General features: G+C 42.6%; 1 protein-coding gene across 1 annotated transcript in view; it reads left to right on the top strand.

Annotated features, from left to right (window-relative positions):
- Positions 1-801: 801 nt before the first annotated feature.
- The window catches only part of MXRA8 (matrix remodeling associated 8), a 42,111-nt gene continuing 25,898 nt past the window's right edge, over positions 802-17,014 (top strand). The window contains exon 1 of the mRNA XM_066606810.1: positions 802-1,008. Within this exon, the coding sequence (XP_066462907.1) occupies positions 960-1,008 (49 nt within the window). The 5' untranslated portion in view covers positions 802-959. The remainder of the gene's footprint in view (positions 1,009-17,014) is intronic.

A 17,014-nucleotide genomic window follows, 5' to 3' on the forward strand; every position in this document is an offset into this window, starting at 1 on the left:
CAACTTTTACTGACCCAGGCAATCCTGCAGCCTTGTCCAGGGTCGCGAACACTAGTCTCTGCTCTTATCTCTGTCTCCTTGTCAGTACTAATCAGTCCTCTGTCTCTCTAGGGCCATTAAGAGCCTTTTGTGTTCTCTCTCCTCCAGCAGCTCAGTTCTCCAGGCCCTCCTTCCAGTCCTTATGCAGCACAGCCGACAACTTCTCACTCTCCAGTCTAACGGTCACTGCACAGTAAAAAATTGTCTCTTTTTATATCAGATCATCCTCTAATCAGCAAGTGTTCACTAACCATGGTCAGTTCTACTGCGCCAAATTTTGGTGCACACAGCGATTTTGGACTAATTTTTGGTGCGTCTCTCTAGTCCTTTTCCTTTGAGAACCTTAACCCCTTGGGGCGAGTCCCTTACATAATAACTCAGTCACCCTTCCAAAAGAAATTCTGACTATCCTTATTTTTACTCATAACCTTAATCAATGGAGATTAGTGGTCAGCGACTACATCATTGCTCCGACCGAAAATGTTAAAGCAGATAAAGAGGGACATCAAAAACAAGTTGACGGGGTTGGAGTTGTGTCAGGAACTGCCTTCTACAGCTGTGACTTGTCCAGACTTCAGGAATATGAATTCCATGCTAAGAGATCAAGACGGAGAAGGGTGGAGGGAAAGAAAAGAGGAGGTTTTAGAGTTTATAGTTGTTTCTGGGTCTGGATGCAAGTCACAAAGAGAGGCTGTAACAAGCGGAGCTGCTGGGATAGGGGTAGGGCTGAGGGGACAAAAAAAGCGCTGTAAGTTATTAGAGGGGAGGGGGGGGGAGCGAAACACCAAAACTGTTTTCTTAAGCAGATGTTATGTATCCACTGAGAAGAGTCCTTAACATCGGAGCATAAGAAGTAGAGTGGCGCGCGGCTAAAGTCAAGCACAGGTGATTCTGCACAACCACAAGACTGCGCAGAAGAGATGGAGGCCATCCGCAGACTGCTGCTGTGCCAGCTCGTTATTTTCCACAGTAAGATGTTTTCTGCAATTACTTACCATTTCCGTGCGAGGATGCGCCCGATTTGCATGCCTGTGATCAGCTTATCTCGTCACAAACTTGGATGCAACTTGTAACTTTCCATCTGTTGCAGAACTGGCTGCTCAGATATGCTGGGAGTTGTAGTGTACAGGCTATGAGGATTTAATGTACGCAGCGTATTGCGCATCCTGTTGCATTTCTGCAAATTCCATAGACTTGTATGGGACCTTTGCTGTGCAAATACACAAAAAGATAGGGCAGGTACTAATTTTTTGCGCGTTTCTGAAAATCACTAAAGAGAATAAAACCCACTGACATGGATGGGTTCTGTTTTCTGCGTATTGATTATGCCACAATATGCGGCTCAAATATGGCTTTTTCACATTGGCGTTTTTGCGCCGCACATATAAAAATGCCTTGCGTGCATAAAAACGTACAGGCACGCATGCAAATCAACCTGTTTCACTGTGCAAATACATTGCGCTGAGGCGAGTGCATTTGCACGTACGCTCGTCTGAAGAAGCCCTAAAGCCTAGCTCATGGTGAGCCTATTGACTGCTTAAATAGCAATTCCTCGATATGTAAAGACCCTTATTGGTGCACTTACTGTGGTTAGCACATGCATGTATAGGCCTCCTGAAATGAGGGGTGAGCTCACGGACACACGGGAAAGGTCGGTTCTCAACCAACCTACCCCGGATTTAAGGGGGGTTATTGCATGCAGAATGGCACACGCTGCAGTATCTGAGCTGCATGCATGCACCGGGCACCTTCACACAGGGGGTTTTAGCTGCAGAATTTCTGTTCTGTTTTCACAGACAATTAACGCGCTTTGCGGACTTTGCAGCGTTTTTGGATGTAGCAGACATGCTGAGGTTGGTAAACTCTCAGTTATTAGCCTTGTACTGTAATAGCTGTGAAATTCCTGCTGCGATTTCGCCAGCATAGATTCCAGACCTTTTACTGCCTTTGTGAAGGCGGCTTTTTGGTGCTTCTACAAAGGTGGAATTGGCCTGCATTGGGCAGCGCAAGATGTGGTGAAATCTGCACCAAAATCTGCGGACTCCATTTGGATTTTGATGCAGAATTTTAAATTGATTAATTCTGCCATCAATTTCTCATCAAAACCCGCAGGATTTGTAGCGAAATTTAACAGCAGCAATTCTTGCCGCAGCTTTTGGCGCATAGTGCTGGCTAATTCTGTCCGTGTGAGTACACCGTGTTTTGCGCCAGTGCAGAATTCCACTACAAAACTTGCAGATCTTCCTGCAGATTTTGATGCAGACTTGGCAGCAGAATTCAGCCATTCCGCATTAAAATCCGCATGGAGATAGCAGATTTTGGTGCATCTTGCGGTGGGTAATGCGGATTAATTCTGTGAGAGCAGCCTTAGACAATTGCTACTTTGCAGGCAGCAGGCCAAACATTGGTTCTTGCCACCATCACTGAACTACCAATGGAGTTTTGATCTCCTTAGGTAATAGATAGGGCACTGTGTTGGCATTATAAAGGGGGCACTGCAGCAATTACCAGTTTGTGCCTTCCACTGTTATGGCGGCACTGTGGTAGACACTGTTATGGAGGTATAGAGGCTGGCACTGTTATGGGGGCTCTGTAGCAGACTTTGCTATTTCTTCGAGGGCATCAGGTTAGGGGCATTTGAGGGCACGACCTCCTATTTATGGTACGTCACTCTATGAAGTAGTGACTTAAATGTAGGTAGGTATGCTATAAGTGCAGTCATCTGTGAATAGCCTTCAGGTTAGAGCCTCATTTACCATAAAGCAGTCCGCTGACAAGTTTGTGGGACATCCACAGGTTAATTGAAATGGTCTGCGGCACTTTATGTTCCTTCCATAGCTATAGGGAGTGGGACCAATAATAACATTATATTATGGAACTGCAAGTTAAGCAACTTTACTGGATTTTCCTAAACATTTGCCAGAGTGAGGTCAATGAAAACGGAGCAAAGTAGAATAAATTTATAGGGGGCGGACAGTAACCAGACTGTGCCCCTATATCTAATATATATGTATCTTAACTTGATGTGGTGCTGTTTGTTCTCAAAACAACTCTAGAAACCAATCACATCACAGCTTTCATTTTACCTCCGCAGTATAAGAATTGCAAGCTGTGCTGTGATTGGTTGCAATGAGCAACAAAGACTGATTTTCTTATGGACTGCTTTCAGAAAAATGTAGTGCCGGACTATTTGGTTTGAACACAAACCATACCAAATCAGGCTAAGATGTGTGTGTGTGTATATATATATATATATATATATATTAGATTTGTAGCACTATACGCTATGCTTGACACTCGTTATCACCATAGCATCTACAGGGTGGGCCACAGAAAAGTAGCCTGGAACCGCACTGTGATAAGCATATTCATTTTTGCATTCTGTCCATGCTCACAGTGCAGAACGCATGCTCTGTAGGTATTAATGAGGTATTCATGTGTGGTTTTTGGTGAGAATTCCCTGGTTAGTTGTCCCTTAAGGCAGTTTAGGTCTCTCTTAAAGAGAGGTGCTGATTGGGTCATTGAGTTATGACCCCATTTGTTGTAGTTATGGGAAGGTTTTGACCTTCCCCTGGAAATAGGCATGTTATTGGACAGGTTGATGCGCTGTGGGGAGGTTATTTAAGGGGTAGCCGGGGCGTTTAGGAGCTGTTTGTCAACTTCCAGCAGGGAGAGAGCATCGGGTTCAACGTCCCCCCTCCTCCTCCCTCCACACCCTCACTGACTGTTTCTTTGTTTTTCCGGTATTGTTTGTGCTTTGTTAGTCACTCTTACTTTGTGAGTGGACAGTGTTGGTCGAGTATATTTAGTCTGTACATTTCGTGGTCGTTACAATATTACATGTTATAGTCACTTATTACTTCAGAAGGGTCGGTGATTCGGGGATTATTCCGATCGCAAGATTGGAGTTGGAATTGGCTTCTACCTCATTGGGGTTTTTTTTGGACTTCCTCTGGATCAACATTGAAGGGTAATATATAGAGATGAGCGAGCATACTTGCTAAGGCAAACTACTCGAGCAAGTAGTGCCTTATTCGAGTACCTGCCCGCTCGTCTCTAGTAATATACTGAACTGGATGGACATATGTCTTTTTTCAGTTTAACATAGTATGTGTTAGGTTGTGCATCTGGGACCTGTTGTTCTACAGGCTTCCTGGTGCACACCTTCACAGGTAGGGGTTAATTGAGCTGGCTGGGTGTGGTATTCTCCGCCAGCCAATACCCTTTAGTCTGCAGCACATAAAACCCAGCATCTCTCAGTAGTTGATGCTGGTCATCTTACTGCTTGGATATCACTATCTTGCGCCTACTCAGAGCTGTGTTTGCATGTCTGTCTGTTAGTGCCTCTCTGCTTCCCTAAAGATGATTTGATGTCCTATGAGTGTGTCAGGTGGATGATGTCTGACTCAGTTCCCTATGTCAGCACAGTGGCTGACTGTTTATCCCCCTAGTGTGAGGACACTTAGACTTGATGTGGTATTTCACCTGTATGTATGTGTGATCTGGGTGGGTTCCTTTTGTATACACTATCTGTTGTATGTTTGGTGTGGACAGCAACGTGTTTGATATGTCTGTGCTGGTGGCCAGACATGTTCTGTATGTCCAGTCCTGTTCTATGTTTGGTGTGTCAGTACAGTGTCATGTCCTGTGTGTCTGGTTAGTGCATCCCTCCAGCTCCCTGATCAGGGGTAGCCGGGTCAATAGAAAGAAGACAGTAGGGCTGCCTTTATCGAGGCGATGCCTCCGCTTTTAGGCAGGGGTGCCCCTCTTTCCCTGATCAGTTAGGGACAGTTGTCCATTCAGTTTCCTGAAGAGGTGTAATTGGTTTGTGCAAGTACTATATGTGTGCATTGGCGTATTTACGTTGCACTTAAATCTTTCAAGTGTGTATTGGAATTCTCTAATAAAGATGGCCATGACCAAAAGTTTACTTTCACTATATTGGCTGGAATCCTCCCTCTACAGGCTGTTCATCATTGCATCAGCTGGAGCATGAACACTCCAGCAGGTCACACCATTCACTCTACCATGTTACGGATTACTCTAGGAGTGATCCAACAATATAAAAAGAAATACGTTTGAGGGCTCCTTTACACGGGTGTATTTTCGCACGTTTTTACATGTGGAAATATGCTTGTGCAAACAGCAGACAATAGAACCCATTGATTTGTTTTTATGCGTAGATTTCCAACAGGTGGGGAAAAAAAACGTAACATGCTTTATTTTTCTGCGCATTTGCGCGCAAAGGTCCCCATAGGAGTCAATAGGGGTGCTCAAATGCACATGACCTATGCACAAACATGCAGGAAAAACGGCATAATTTCTCAGCCACCTGTCAAGACACTATAAGGTTTTCAGCCAATTACAGGGAAAGCATGGCAGCCATTTCAGAAGTTCAACCGAGTTGAGATGGAGATGCACATCAACTTAGTTGAGAAGAAGCCGGCACTCTGGGACAACAGAGGATGAACCATGAACCGCCAAAGCCTCCTTCCAGCAACATCATTCGCCATCTCATGTGACTGCCCAAATCTATGCGACAGTAACCAAAGCAAAAGAACAGAAGACATGTCTCCAAGCTCAGCTACTCTCTCACAAATGCGCAGCTATTGCGAACAGAAAAAAAAAAACATAACGTGCGCAAAAAAGAGTCGTTCACTACACAAGTATCTTGCGCAGGAGTGAGCATATTTGCAGTTATGTTCGACTGCAGTAGCCCTTAGACAACTTTCATAAGAGCGTGGTGCCGGGCTACTTTTCCATGGCCCGCCCTGTACAACAAACTTCATGGCTCGCATCATCTACATCCACACAGTCACCGTCCTGGCACAGGTTTTCTACTAGAAGGACATAAAGACTTTAGACCAGAATGATCAGGGCAAATATGCAGCAGGAAGCTTGGCTAGTAAAGTGTTGTAATATGTACAGGAGGTGGATGAAAATATGGAAACACCGTACGAACTACATGGGATTTTAGTCATTAGCACTGAGCTGCCCTTTTGACCCCTGCTTAGCTAAGAGCTTTCCTGCCAAATTTGTGTTTACTTCACCTCTTGCCCTGCTCTGGGTGGTTTTAGGAGCCAGCTGGTAACAGCAGCTGAGTGTCTCAAACCCCTAAAGCTGAGTGGCTCAAAACCCTGACCAATGGAGCCTTGTTGCTCGGGCAGATGTTCACTTCTGCCTGGCAGCATCTGTGTCATATTACCTCCACTTAAAATCAGTTTCTACATGTCTTATTGAAATATGATTTATCATCCCATGTAATTTAAGGAATGCGTTTTGTACAGCGTTTCCATATTTTTGTCCACCCCCTGTAGATATGCACTTTTGGATGGTGCACGCTGAGATGCTCAGTTTCTGGAGCTGGGATCTCTAGCTATTAATATAATTGCCGTCATTGGCTGCCGGCTTATTTTCTCTGTGGCTGCTGTAGAGACATGTCATTTTTGGTCCAGCTTGTATCATTTTCCTCTAGGCTCTATTATGTGTTTGCACAGTCTTCAGCGTTTGGCAGTCGCTCTTCCCTTCTTGCACTTTGTATAATGTTAAAGCTACAAAAATTCCATCATGAAACATAAGCTATTCTTTTTTATGAAGACCAATAATTTCCCTGAAAGGAAATATGTATGTTTTTAAGGGGCCAAAAAGGCATTGACAATGGACTACACCCAGCGTTCCCCAAGAGCACTACGAACCATGGGCTGTGTAGTCCTCTAGTTTCCAATATGGTTGAGTGTTTATTCTTTTGATTGTATATATGAAAAACTACTTTTAAAAACTTTTTTAGGACATTTTAGAACTTTTTAAAGACACTCTACGGATTCTGATCAAAGGTACACTTAACGTTGGTGTAAACAGATTCTAGCAAAACCAAGATGAGGACATGCAGCATGTGTGGCTGTTGTTTGTAGATAAACATAAACCATAGGTTACAGTACACAGCTCTAAACACCACAGTAGACCGGTATCCACAAGCTGGATATTATCAGATTACATCCAAATTAGAGATGAGCGAGCATACTCGCTAAGGCAAACTACTCGAGCGAGTAGTGCCTTATTGGAGTACCTGCCCGCTCGTCTCTAAAGATTAGGCTGCCGGCGGAGGGCGGCGGGGGAGAGCGGGGAGGAACGGAGGGGAGATCTCTCTCTCTCACTCTCTCCCCCCCTGCTCACTCCCGCAACTCACCGCCGGTAGCCGAATCTTTGGAGATGAGCGGGCAGGTACTCCAATAAGGCACTACTCGCTCGAGTAGTTTGCCTTAGCGAGTACGCTCCCTCATCTCTAATGCAAATACAAGAATTCATGTCCCAATGGAAAACTTGTAAAACCGCAAAGGAATATGTGGCATAAAACATGAAAAATGTTCAGGAGTTCTAAAAATGCTATATAGTTAAAATACATAGATTTCCAGGATCAAGTTCTTCAATGTAAGCAGCTGAACATAGATAAATGTATAACATAGCCTATTACTGTGCAAAGTTGATCCAGAGAAAAGCAGAAACTCACATAAGGTAGAAGCCAATTTTCCTCAAATTAGTGAAAAAATTCCTTCTCGACTCCAAATCCGGTAGTTAAAATAATTCCTGGATCCCCGACCCACCAATGACTTCTAATACTATTACACTCAAGAAAGGTATCCATGCCCCTTTTGAACAAAGAGATAGATAGATAGATAGATAAATATTAGATAGATATGAGATAGATAGATAGATAGATAGATAGATAGATAGATAGATAGATAGATAGATATGAGATAGATAGATAGATAGATAGATAGATAGATAGATAGATAGATAGATAGATAGATAGATAGATATGGGATAGATAGATAGATAGATAGATAGATAGATAGATAGATAGATATGGGATAGATAGATAGATAGATAGATAGATAGATATGAGATAGAAATGTAGATAGATAGATATGAGATAGATAGATAGATAGATAGATAGATAGATAGATAGATAGATAGATAGATAGATAATCCCCAGACATCCACTGTACATTGTGATCTTTAGATTCATCTCTCCGGAGAAGGACTAACTGAAGTCAGGTGAGATATTGACTTCATTTGGCATAGTCCTGATCATCAAGTATCAGAACTTCATTATGGTAGCTTATAAAGTTAGATATGTAACAAGGACCTTAGGTGCCCACGCAACTATTCGACCAAGGGCACCTTTAGAAGTTCATGTCTACTAAATAACCAAAATGTAATGTAATATATCGGAGGCCTCATCTGGAGAGGAGACTTTAGCCATTATTGCAACCTCCTATACTTCTTAACTGACGATTTATCTTTGACCACGTATGGGAGAGTCACAGTTTTCCATGAACATCAAGGCAAACATAGCCCCAACTCTAATGTTGGATTGTGGTCAAAGGAAAGTTCTAATCTTGGAACTGCAATAATGAAGCAGTACTGCAGGGTTGTAGCATGGTACCACTCTGACTTAGAACCAACCCCAGTAAGGACCTGGAAGTGGCATCAGAATCAGGGCAAACACCACAACGGGCCAAACTATCTTGGACTCGGGGACCCATATAATACCCCAGGTCAGTCTGATGATGAATAGGTCATTCTGTGGACTTAGCACTGATGAGGAATTCGGTAACAGGTTGCTGCTCACAGGGGTTATCTGGGGACTCGGATACTGGACAACAGGATTTTGGTACTTGCACGATGGGTTGACCCCATGGTAGTCTCTGTATTCATCAGAATTCACACGGTATCCCACCTCTTCCTTAAGCATAAGTTGCTTCTCCTTGGCCTTATTTACACACACCTCTCAATCAACCATCTTGAAATTCTAAAAAGCAACAAAATACACTGTTTTTCAAAACGGCAGTTTATACACATTCATTAGAGTTTTCGCCCCTGACTGAAATATATGTAACTGAGCAGTCTTTCCCTAGATGTTCACATTGACAGCAAACTATTCTATAAGAATAGCTTCAGCGTCACTGCTGTAACATGATTGCTTGAACAAGTCCACACGCAAAATCCCCTTGACTTGCCACATACAGACAAACCTCATAGACTTATTCGGACCTCCTAATTAAAGTTTCCTGAAATGTGTCACAAGAAGACTCTAAAGAAATAGGAGGCATCATGTGACTGGATTGTAGGCTTACATAGTATAAGCCAACTTTGATTCTAACTCATAAAATAGCGACAGAAGCTCCTTAAATTTACTGACACTTTTAACGACTTAGAAGGCGTGTAACATGGGCCACTCTCTCGAATTATTGCCCAGATGTTAACAAGCAAAGTAGAAGACTGAAGGTGACATTTCACAGGTCTGTTGAAAACTCTTTGTTTCGGGAAGTAAGTATTTCAGAGAAATGGAATAGTTCACGGCACAACGTCTCTTTAAAGATACAAAAGCAAGAAGACGGTCAAGAAACCTATTGATGCCTCAAAGCGTCGGTGTTGGCCATGACTTTGGAGAATACAGTGAAGAACTGGTGTAACAAAGAAGTGGATCCTGGACTGTCACCAAATCAAACTCTTACGCCACTAAGTCAGGATTTAAGCTTTTGTGGATTTCAGAAATGTTGTCATGAAACCCAGTTCATTGGAAAACCTGAAGGGATGAGATAAAGATGACCAGCAACAAGATCGATGGCCACTGTAGTAATATGTTACATGCTGAGTTTGACCTCTAGCAGTCTCGCTGCTTGTATATTGGTACAACTGTGATATTGGAATGTGCTGGTTTTAGTTCACCAGGCAGCCCCATATGTAATGGCAGATAACATCTCCATACAATAAAATATCTTGTATCAACCAGTGTAGGTAGAAGTCCTTACAAAGACCCAACAGAGCAGATAAAATCATAGCAACGAGAAGATCCAAATAGAAGACAGGATACTCTGGGTCTCAATTTATTATCGATAGACTAAGAATAGAGAGGAAGAAGACAAAGGGTTTTATTTATTATACTTTGGATGCTTGTGCCTTGTCATACATTTGGCACAGGTAAATGAGTAAACAATTTACTTAGACAGGTGTATGAAACTCTGGTCTTAGCAAATATGCCCCAAAATATCAAGAAAAGGTGGTGCATTTGCTCTAAATGCCAAATGTTTAGACAATTCAAATTTAGCACAGGGGTTCTTTACTGTAAGAGCAGTGAGACTATGGAACTCTCTGCCTGAGGATGTGGTGATAAAAGAATATAAGAGGGGCCTGGATGCCTTTCTTGAGTGTTACATTATTACATGTTATAGTCACAGATTACTTCAGAAGGGTTGGTGATTCGGGGATTATTCCGATTGCCAGATTGGAGTCGGGAAATAATCTTTTTCCCTTAAATGAAGAAAATTGGCTTCTACCTCATTAGGGTTTTTTGTATTCCTCTGGATCAACGTTGAGGGGTGTTGGTGGGGGTTATATGTTGAACTGGATGGACATATGTCTTTTTTCAGCCTAACATACTATGACAGCCTCACGTTTGGATTCAGTTCTACAGGGTAATTCTCTCCCCAGGAAACCCTGTACATGTTTGTGGCACACCCAGTCAAACGGCTGTTGGTGGTTGTGTCTTGATGTCACAGGTACAGTCCACTTCCTTGAGAAGTGTAATGGTTCGATAGACATAGTAATCTTCATCCAGGTCAATTTTCATAGATAACCAGACAAAAATGAAAACATCATTGAGAAATGTTTGGGTTTGCTAGCAAGAGAATAGTCCAGAAAAATAAACTACTTTATGCCTACATTATTATATATCACATGCTATTTCGGTAGCATGAAAAGTTGCAGTAGACACATGCTTGCAAGTAGAGCTCACAATTCATTTTTTTTTCATTTAAAGACCTTTTCTGGGAAAAATACTATTGATAACCTAACTTTTGATAAATCTGCATGCAAGTTTTCTAAAAACTTACTTTTTGCATTATGGCTTATTGCTAGAGATGAGCGAGTATACTCGCTAAGGCACATTACTTGAGCGAGTAGTGCCTTAGCCGAGTATTTCGCATCTCGTCTCTAAAGATTTGGGGACGGCGCGGGTGACAGGTGAGTTGCGGCGGGAAGTGGGGGGGGGGGGGGGGGGAGAGGGAGAGAGAGATCTCCCCTCTGTTCCTCCCCGCTGTCTCCCGCCGCCCCCCGCCGGTCCCCGAATCTTTAGAGACGAGCGGCGAGATACTCGGCTAAGGCACTACTCGCTCGAGTAATGTTCCTTAGCGAGTATACTCGCTCATCTCTACTTATTGCCTAACGACTAATATAAGAATTTCATAAGGATATAAATGTGGAGCACCATCAAATAATAGCTTTTGTTGCAGCTGATTGACACTAAGTAACATTATTAGATCTTTTGTAAAGATACAATTTTCTTTGACAGTAAATTTCTGGCATTTACATTAGAAAGCATTAACCCTTTACCGTGCTAAATCTCACGTAGCATTTGCAAGCCATCACTGGTCTCTTCTCCTTTTATAAAGAATAGTCACAGACCCTTGTCTTAGTTTAGACTTGTGAATACATCAATTGTTTAAATGAAATTGCCTGCGCCCGGTTCAGCCGTAATTATAACTTAGTCCTATGTAGCAGGAACAGCATTATATCTAGAGGCTAATAGGACAGGCCAGAGCCTGCAAATTGCTAAACAAATGGCTTAGGACAGCATTGTAGTAGACGGTGCACAGGTGGATTTATGCTGATGCTACAGATTTTCCTGTTATTCATGAAGTTCATTTCCTGTAAGTCAAATGTAAACCTACAGAAATATTAGAAAATTCTTCATGTAGAACTATCCTAATAAAATTGTTGGTGTACCATGGTTTCCGGTCCAGGATGATATTAGCATGGCACCCCGGACCACAAGACTCATTGGGTGGCGCATGCGCTGTGTCATTCACTGCGTGACACCAAGGGAGTAACTCTAGTGCCAGCGCTGATGGGCTGACTAGGTTGTTGATTAATCCAGTCAGCCTATCAGGTATAGTTTTAAGATATATAAACCATTCTAAGGGTGTTTATTAGACTATATGTGTAACTGGCCATGCTGTGCTAAATGTAGCTTAGTTTAAGCCTCAGGGATCATGGGGGGAGACTTATGAAACTGTCTAAAAGAAAAAGTGTTTTTGTTGCCCATAGCAACCAATTGCAGTTCAGCTTTCATTCCTCATAGAGCTGAGATAAAGTGAAAGCTGCACTATGATTGGTTGCTAGGGGCAACAAAGACAGTTTTTCCTTCAGACAGTTTCATAAATCTGCTCCATAGTGTTCGGAATTAGGAATATTGGTCTGCGTAGTACTTGGGGTTTTGTAGTGTCTTAGGTTTAGCATCTAGTGTAATTGTTATCTGACTCTCTCATATTGGTTACCATTCTTACTCCCGTAGAGGAGTTGCCTTTTTTGGGGTGGGTACTCTGCTTGAGGGATGGTCCAGTTCAGGCAGTTCTGGGTATCTTGTTTGTGTAATCCTCTGTACCTTGCTGTATTTAGTCCCATTGTCTTTTACAAGACCCGTATCACCAGTAACCAGTTTTACCCCGGATTTGTATGTGAGAATTGTCGCCACCGTTTGTGAAAACTAGTAGGTCCAGACCTAACAATAATGTTATAATTAGAATTCTTCTTCTATGAAAGAATTCTGATAATCCAGAATAATGGACTCAGTATGAAACTGGAATACTATGAAAAAATACTGAGGGTCCACTGTAGACAACTGCTAAACTCAGCAGCTATTGTGGCCAACAGTCGTCAAAGGAATAAATGGTTATTAGAAAAATAATATAAATAAATGTTAAGCCCAAACGTCACGTGATCAACTTCATTGATGATGGTGTTGTCGACTGTAGAAGCTAATGTGCTGTGTTATGGGTAAGACCCATTATAGTGTTAGAACCTGGGCATCAACGATCATCTGGCCCTCTGATGTGATCTCATATGGCTCACTTTAGCTGAGCTCCCATAATGCATTGGGATAATTAAGTTCCTTATTAGAGATGAGCGAGTATACTCGCTAAGGCACATTACTCGAGCGAGTAGTGCCTTAGCCGAGTATCTCCCCGCTTGTCTCTAAAGATTCGAGGGCCGGCGCGGGTGACAGGTGAGTTGCGGAGGGGAGCGGGGGGGAGAGAGGGAGAGAGAGATCTCCCCTCCGTTCCTCCCCACTCTTCCCCGCCGCTCCCCGCCCCCCGCCGCCCTCCGCCTCCCCCCGAATCTTTAGAGACGAGCGGGGAGATACTCGGCTAAGGCACTACTCGCTCGAGTAATGTGCCTTAGTGAGTATACTCGCTCATCTCTATTCCTTATCTCAGATTAGTGTACTGTTCAAGTTGCACTCTGAAACAAGGTGAAGAATGAAGGCAGCTCTGGACTATTGATTCAGTGTTGTGGTGACTATAGGTAATGCAAAGTACATACGATGGTACTCAACTTTTTATGTAGATTTAAAAAGGGTTGTGTAATCAGGACAGCTATTTTCTACGTGTTCTTTTAGAGGGACCCCACTATGCATCAGAGTAAATAAGAGCGGCATGGACCCTGGCCCATACATGCATTACATGGTTAGGCTTTCATTTGAATGGATGGCATATAATACTATATTTCAATCACAGTGACCACTGCAGGCAACATGCAAGGTCAACTGGAGCTAATCGCCATATGTTCCTGGCACGGGCGTAGCTAAAGCCTTATGGGCCCCGGTGTAAAAGTTTTTCTTGTTTTCCCCAAACTTCTCTTAACCCTTTAACGCAGAGGCGTAACTTGAAGCTCCTGGGTCCCAATGCAAAACCTGTAACAGGGCCCCCAACTATAATGCTTTATTCATAGTACTGGGCTCCCTATATGGAGAAGAGAGGCCTTATGGTCCCCCTAAGGCTTCTGGGCCCGCGTGCAACCGCATCCCCTATAGCTATGCCAGTGGATCCAGGAGCCAGACCCACAAAGTTGCTGCAGAATAGTTTTTTTGCAGAATGTGTTATGTTGATGTGAGTTAATAAAGGGGGTCCTGTGTTCAGGATCCTCATTTTTATGTCCAAAGCAAAGAGCAGTTACACTATAGAGGACCTGTAATCTCTTGCAGTACATAAAGAACCCATAGATTTGAATAGGCACCATCTAATGTCTAATTTCCCCTGTGGTGGTGGTGCTGCAGAGAAAATGAACACTTACTGCCAAGTTTCCCCAAAGATTGCATCTGATCCATGGGGGTCCCAGCTGGAGGACATTTTATCAGTTCATTGGCCAAGGCCCATATAAAAGTCCTTTAATACGGCTAGATAATTGGTCCAGAATATTTCTCCAAACACTCGCTTGCCCAATAATTGGACCAAGTAAAGGGACCAACGATCAACCAACAAACAAGCAAACACTTATTGGTAGGGTGATCATTCAGCTTCATGCTGACCGATCAGTAGCATATTTCCCCACGTGAACAGGGAGATGTACAGTCTATGGAAACGAATGACCGTAGTAGCAATAATTTGTCGCAGTAAGTCGATTCTCGGCCTATGGAAAAGAAAATGAAGCCAGTGCTGATTGACATGCGTGTCGATTGGCGCTCATAACCTTGGACTGAGAACTCAGCTCATCTAAAAGGACCTTTAAGTAGGGACTGTCAAAAGCAGAGAAGTCTCTTAAACTCTTATTATACTCAGTAAGTTACATTTTTACTTTATTTGTTCTCCATTTATAATCCTATAAGCAACAAAACTCATTTTCCGAACCTATTTAGGGTGAAATTAAGAAATAATATGTTGTTCTATCAAGCTTAATGCTTTGTGCTCTGACATTTCAGTCAGGTGGCTGGCTAAGAATTGCTGGGTGGAACCGTCCATTCCTATGATATCGAGTCATTCTAAATGGCATCAATTGTACATGAAGAATAAGAGCCGTATCTGTCTTCACTTCCCTGTGGGCAGAGATTTGGCAAATTGTAAATGGTCTGAATGCATGAATGGCAGAGAAAGCTGTCAGAGAGAAATTAGGATAATGGGATTGGGCATGGATGCATTTAACCGGACAGAACTGTGTTTAGCAGTGGAGAAAATAGGCAAAATGTAGCGTGAAAATACAGAATATCATAGCACAGGGCAGGAGTGCTATCAAGTGCGTACTTGTCTAGGCTAAAATAACAGGCGGAACATAGGAAGAAGAGAAGAAAACAATGTGATTGACAGGGCAATATCCAAGCCCAACAGGAAAATAGCAGTGTAGTGTAAAATAATAAGAGGGAAAGAGACCAAAAATCAGACAAAAAGCAACATGTCATCAGTCGTCCTGTTCCGGGGCTATATTTTCCATAATGGAATTCCTGCAAAACTGCCCTGATAGATCACTATGTAGTGTTGTTATCACAGCAAAGGAGGTCTTCAAAGGTCATTGACATGCTGGTTACAGAGGAGGGTCTTATGAACACTGCAGATCTGTAGTATGAAGTTGTCACTTTAATATGCCCTCATATGCCTCTGTATTACAGAGATACTGTCCCCTAGAAGACATGTTTGTCTCTAGAGAAATATAGCTCCATAATACCGAATCAAGGCCAACATGGCATGATGAAATTAAATCCATCAGAAAAGAACCCCCCAAAACATCTTGTAGTTAAAGCGTTAATATAGATGAATGCAGCTAACAGTATACCTCCACTTAGGCCCCCTTCATACGAGCATAAGCGTATTTGCGAACGCCTGAGCGCTGCGTATTTGCGGGTTGAAATTGCTAATTACACTTAATTTAATCAATTCCTGATTTGATCTTCTTCCAGTGCAATTACACAGTGTTGCACGCATCGTCTTGCATATTGCACGCATTTGCGCACCCTTCATTGACTTCTATGGGGACTGAAGGTGCAAATATGCAGAAAAATAGAGCATGTTGTATTTTTTTGGGATGTGATCAACGCAAAATATGGAAATGTGAACAAACCAATTAAAATCAATGGGTTCTATTCTCTACATGTTGTACCTATGAGAGGCCGGTCTTAATCCGCGATCTACATGTTTTTTCTTATCTAGTGGCTTTTGGATGTTTGGGCAAGTGGGTTTGGGGACAGTGTGATTTATAATCTCTTGCTTTATTTGTTGCCAAAGTTTGGCAGGATTGGGTGACTATTTGATATGTATGGGGGGTGTAACATCTTTCACACTCCAACAGATGTCAAGAGAAAAAGGGATCGGGTATGTTGTATTGCTGCATTTTAAGATACCTTATCCTTTGTTCCTATGGGGGGAAGATACTCTTCTGCCAGATGAGTCTTATTATATCTTATTCCCTTCTCCCCTTTAAAAACACATACTTTATGGACTTCATTGACGTATGCATTTTTTCAACCGCATTAACTATGTTACTGCTGTATATTATGTGCTGGGAGGAGTAGCCGTGAGCCAAACAAGTGTTGGGCAACAGCTATTCTATCTGTAATGGGCAGCTTTTGCATAGAGGGTGGTCCAGAATGGGGCCACCTCCCCCACCTATGGTATTCATATGCACTAATAGATACGTTCTTAAAGGGAAAGCTTTAAATTGTAGTCCTTTCAGAATGTGTCATGGTCCCGGCCCACCCTGTACCTTCTAATGTACTGTTTCTCTGCTTTTATAGTGTTGTTAATGGTGGTCTGTGGGTTATAAAACAAACAGTGTATTTTTCTAGCTAACACAGCTGGACGCTTTAAGAAATGGAAACCAAACAAAATAACCTAGAAAAAAAGAAGTCGTCTATTCTGCTGTAGTTTAATAAGTCCTTAATGATGGAGGAAGGGGGAGGTGGATTTTTTTTAAGGTTTATTGCGAAACGGAGAGGCATTTAGAAAAACAGATTTTATTAATAGCGGTTTCAGAGGCATCTGTATCTAATTTGAAATAGTCGCACACAATATAGACTACCGGCAGAATGAAGACTTACAAGGTGGTTTTCTTCCATTCGACCTGGATGTGGGACTCATTCATTGCCGGTGGACCTGAGCTGCGCATGTGACTGCAATATGGTATATATAGAAACCATATGCCACAAGGA

Source organism: Eleutherodactylus coqui, chromosome 6 (genome assembly GCF_035609145.1).
Source record: "Eleutherodactylus coqui strain aEleCoq1 chromosome 6, aEleCoq1.hap1, whole genome shotgun sequence".
In the NCBI taxonomy this organism is placed as follows: Eukaryota; Metazoa; Chordata; class Amphibia; order Anura; family Eleutherodactylidae; genus Eleutherodactylus; species Eleutherodactylus coqui.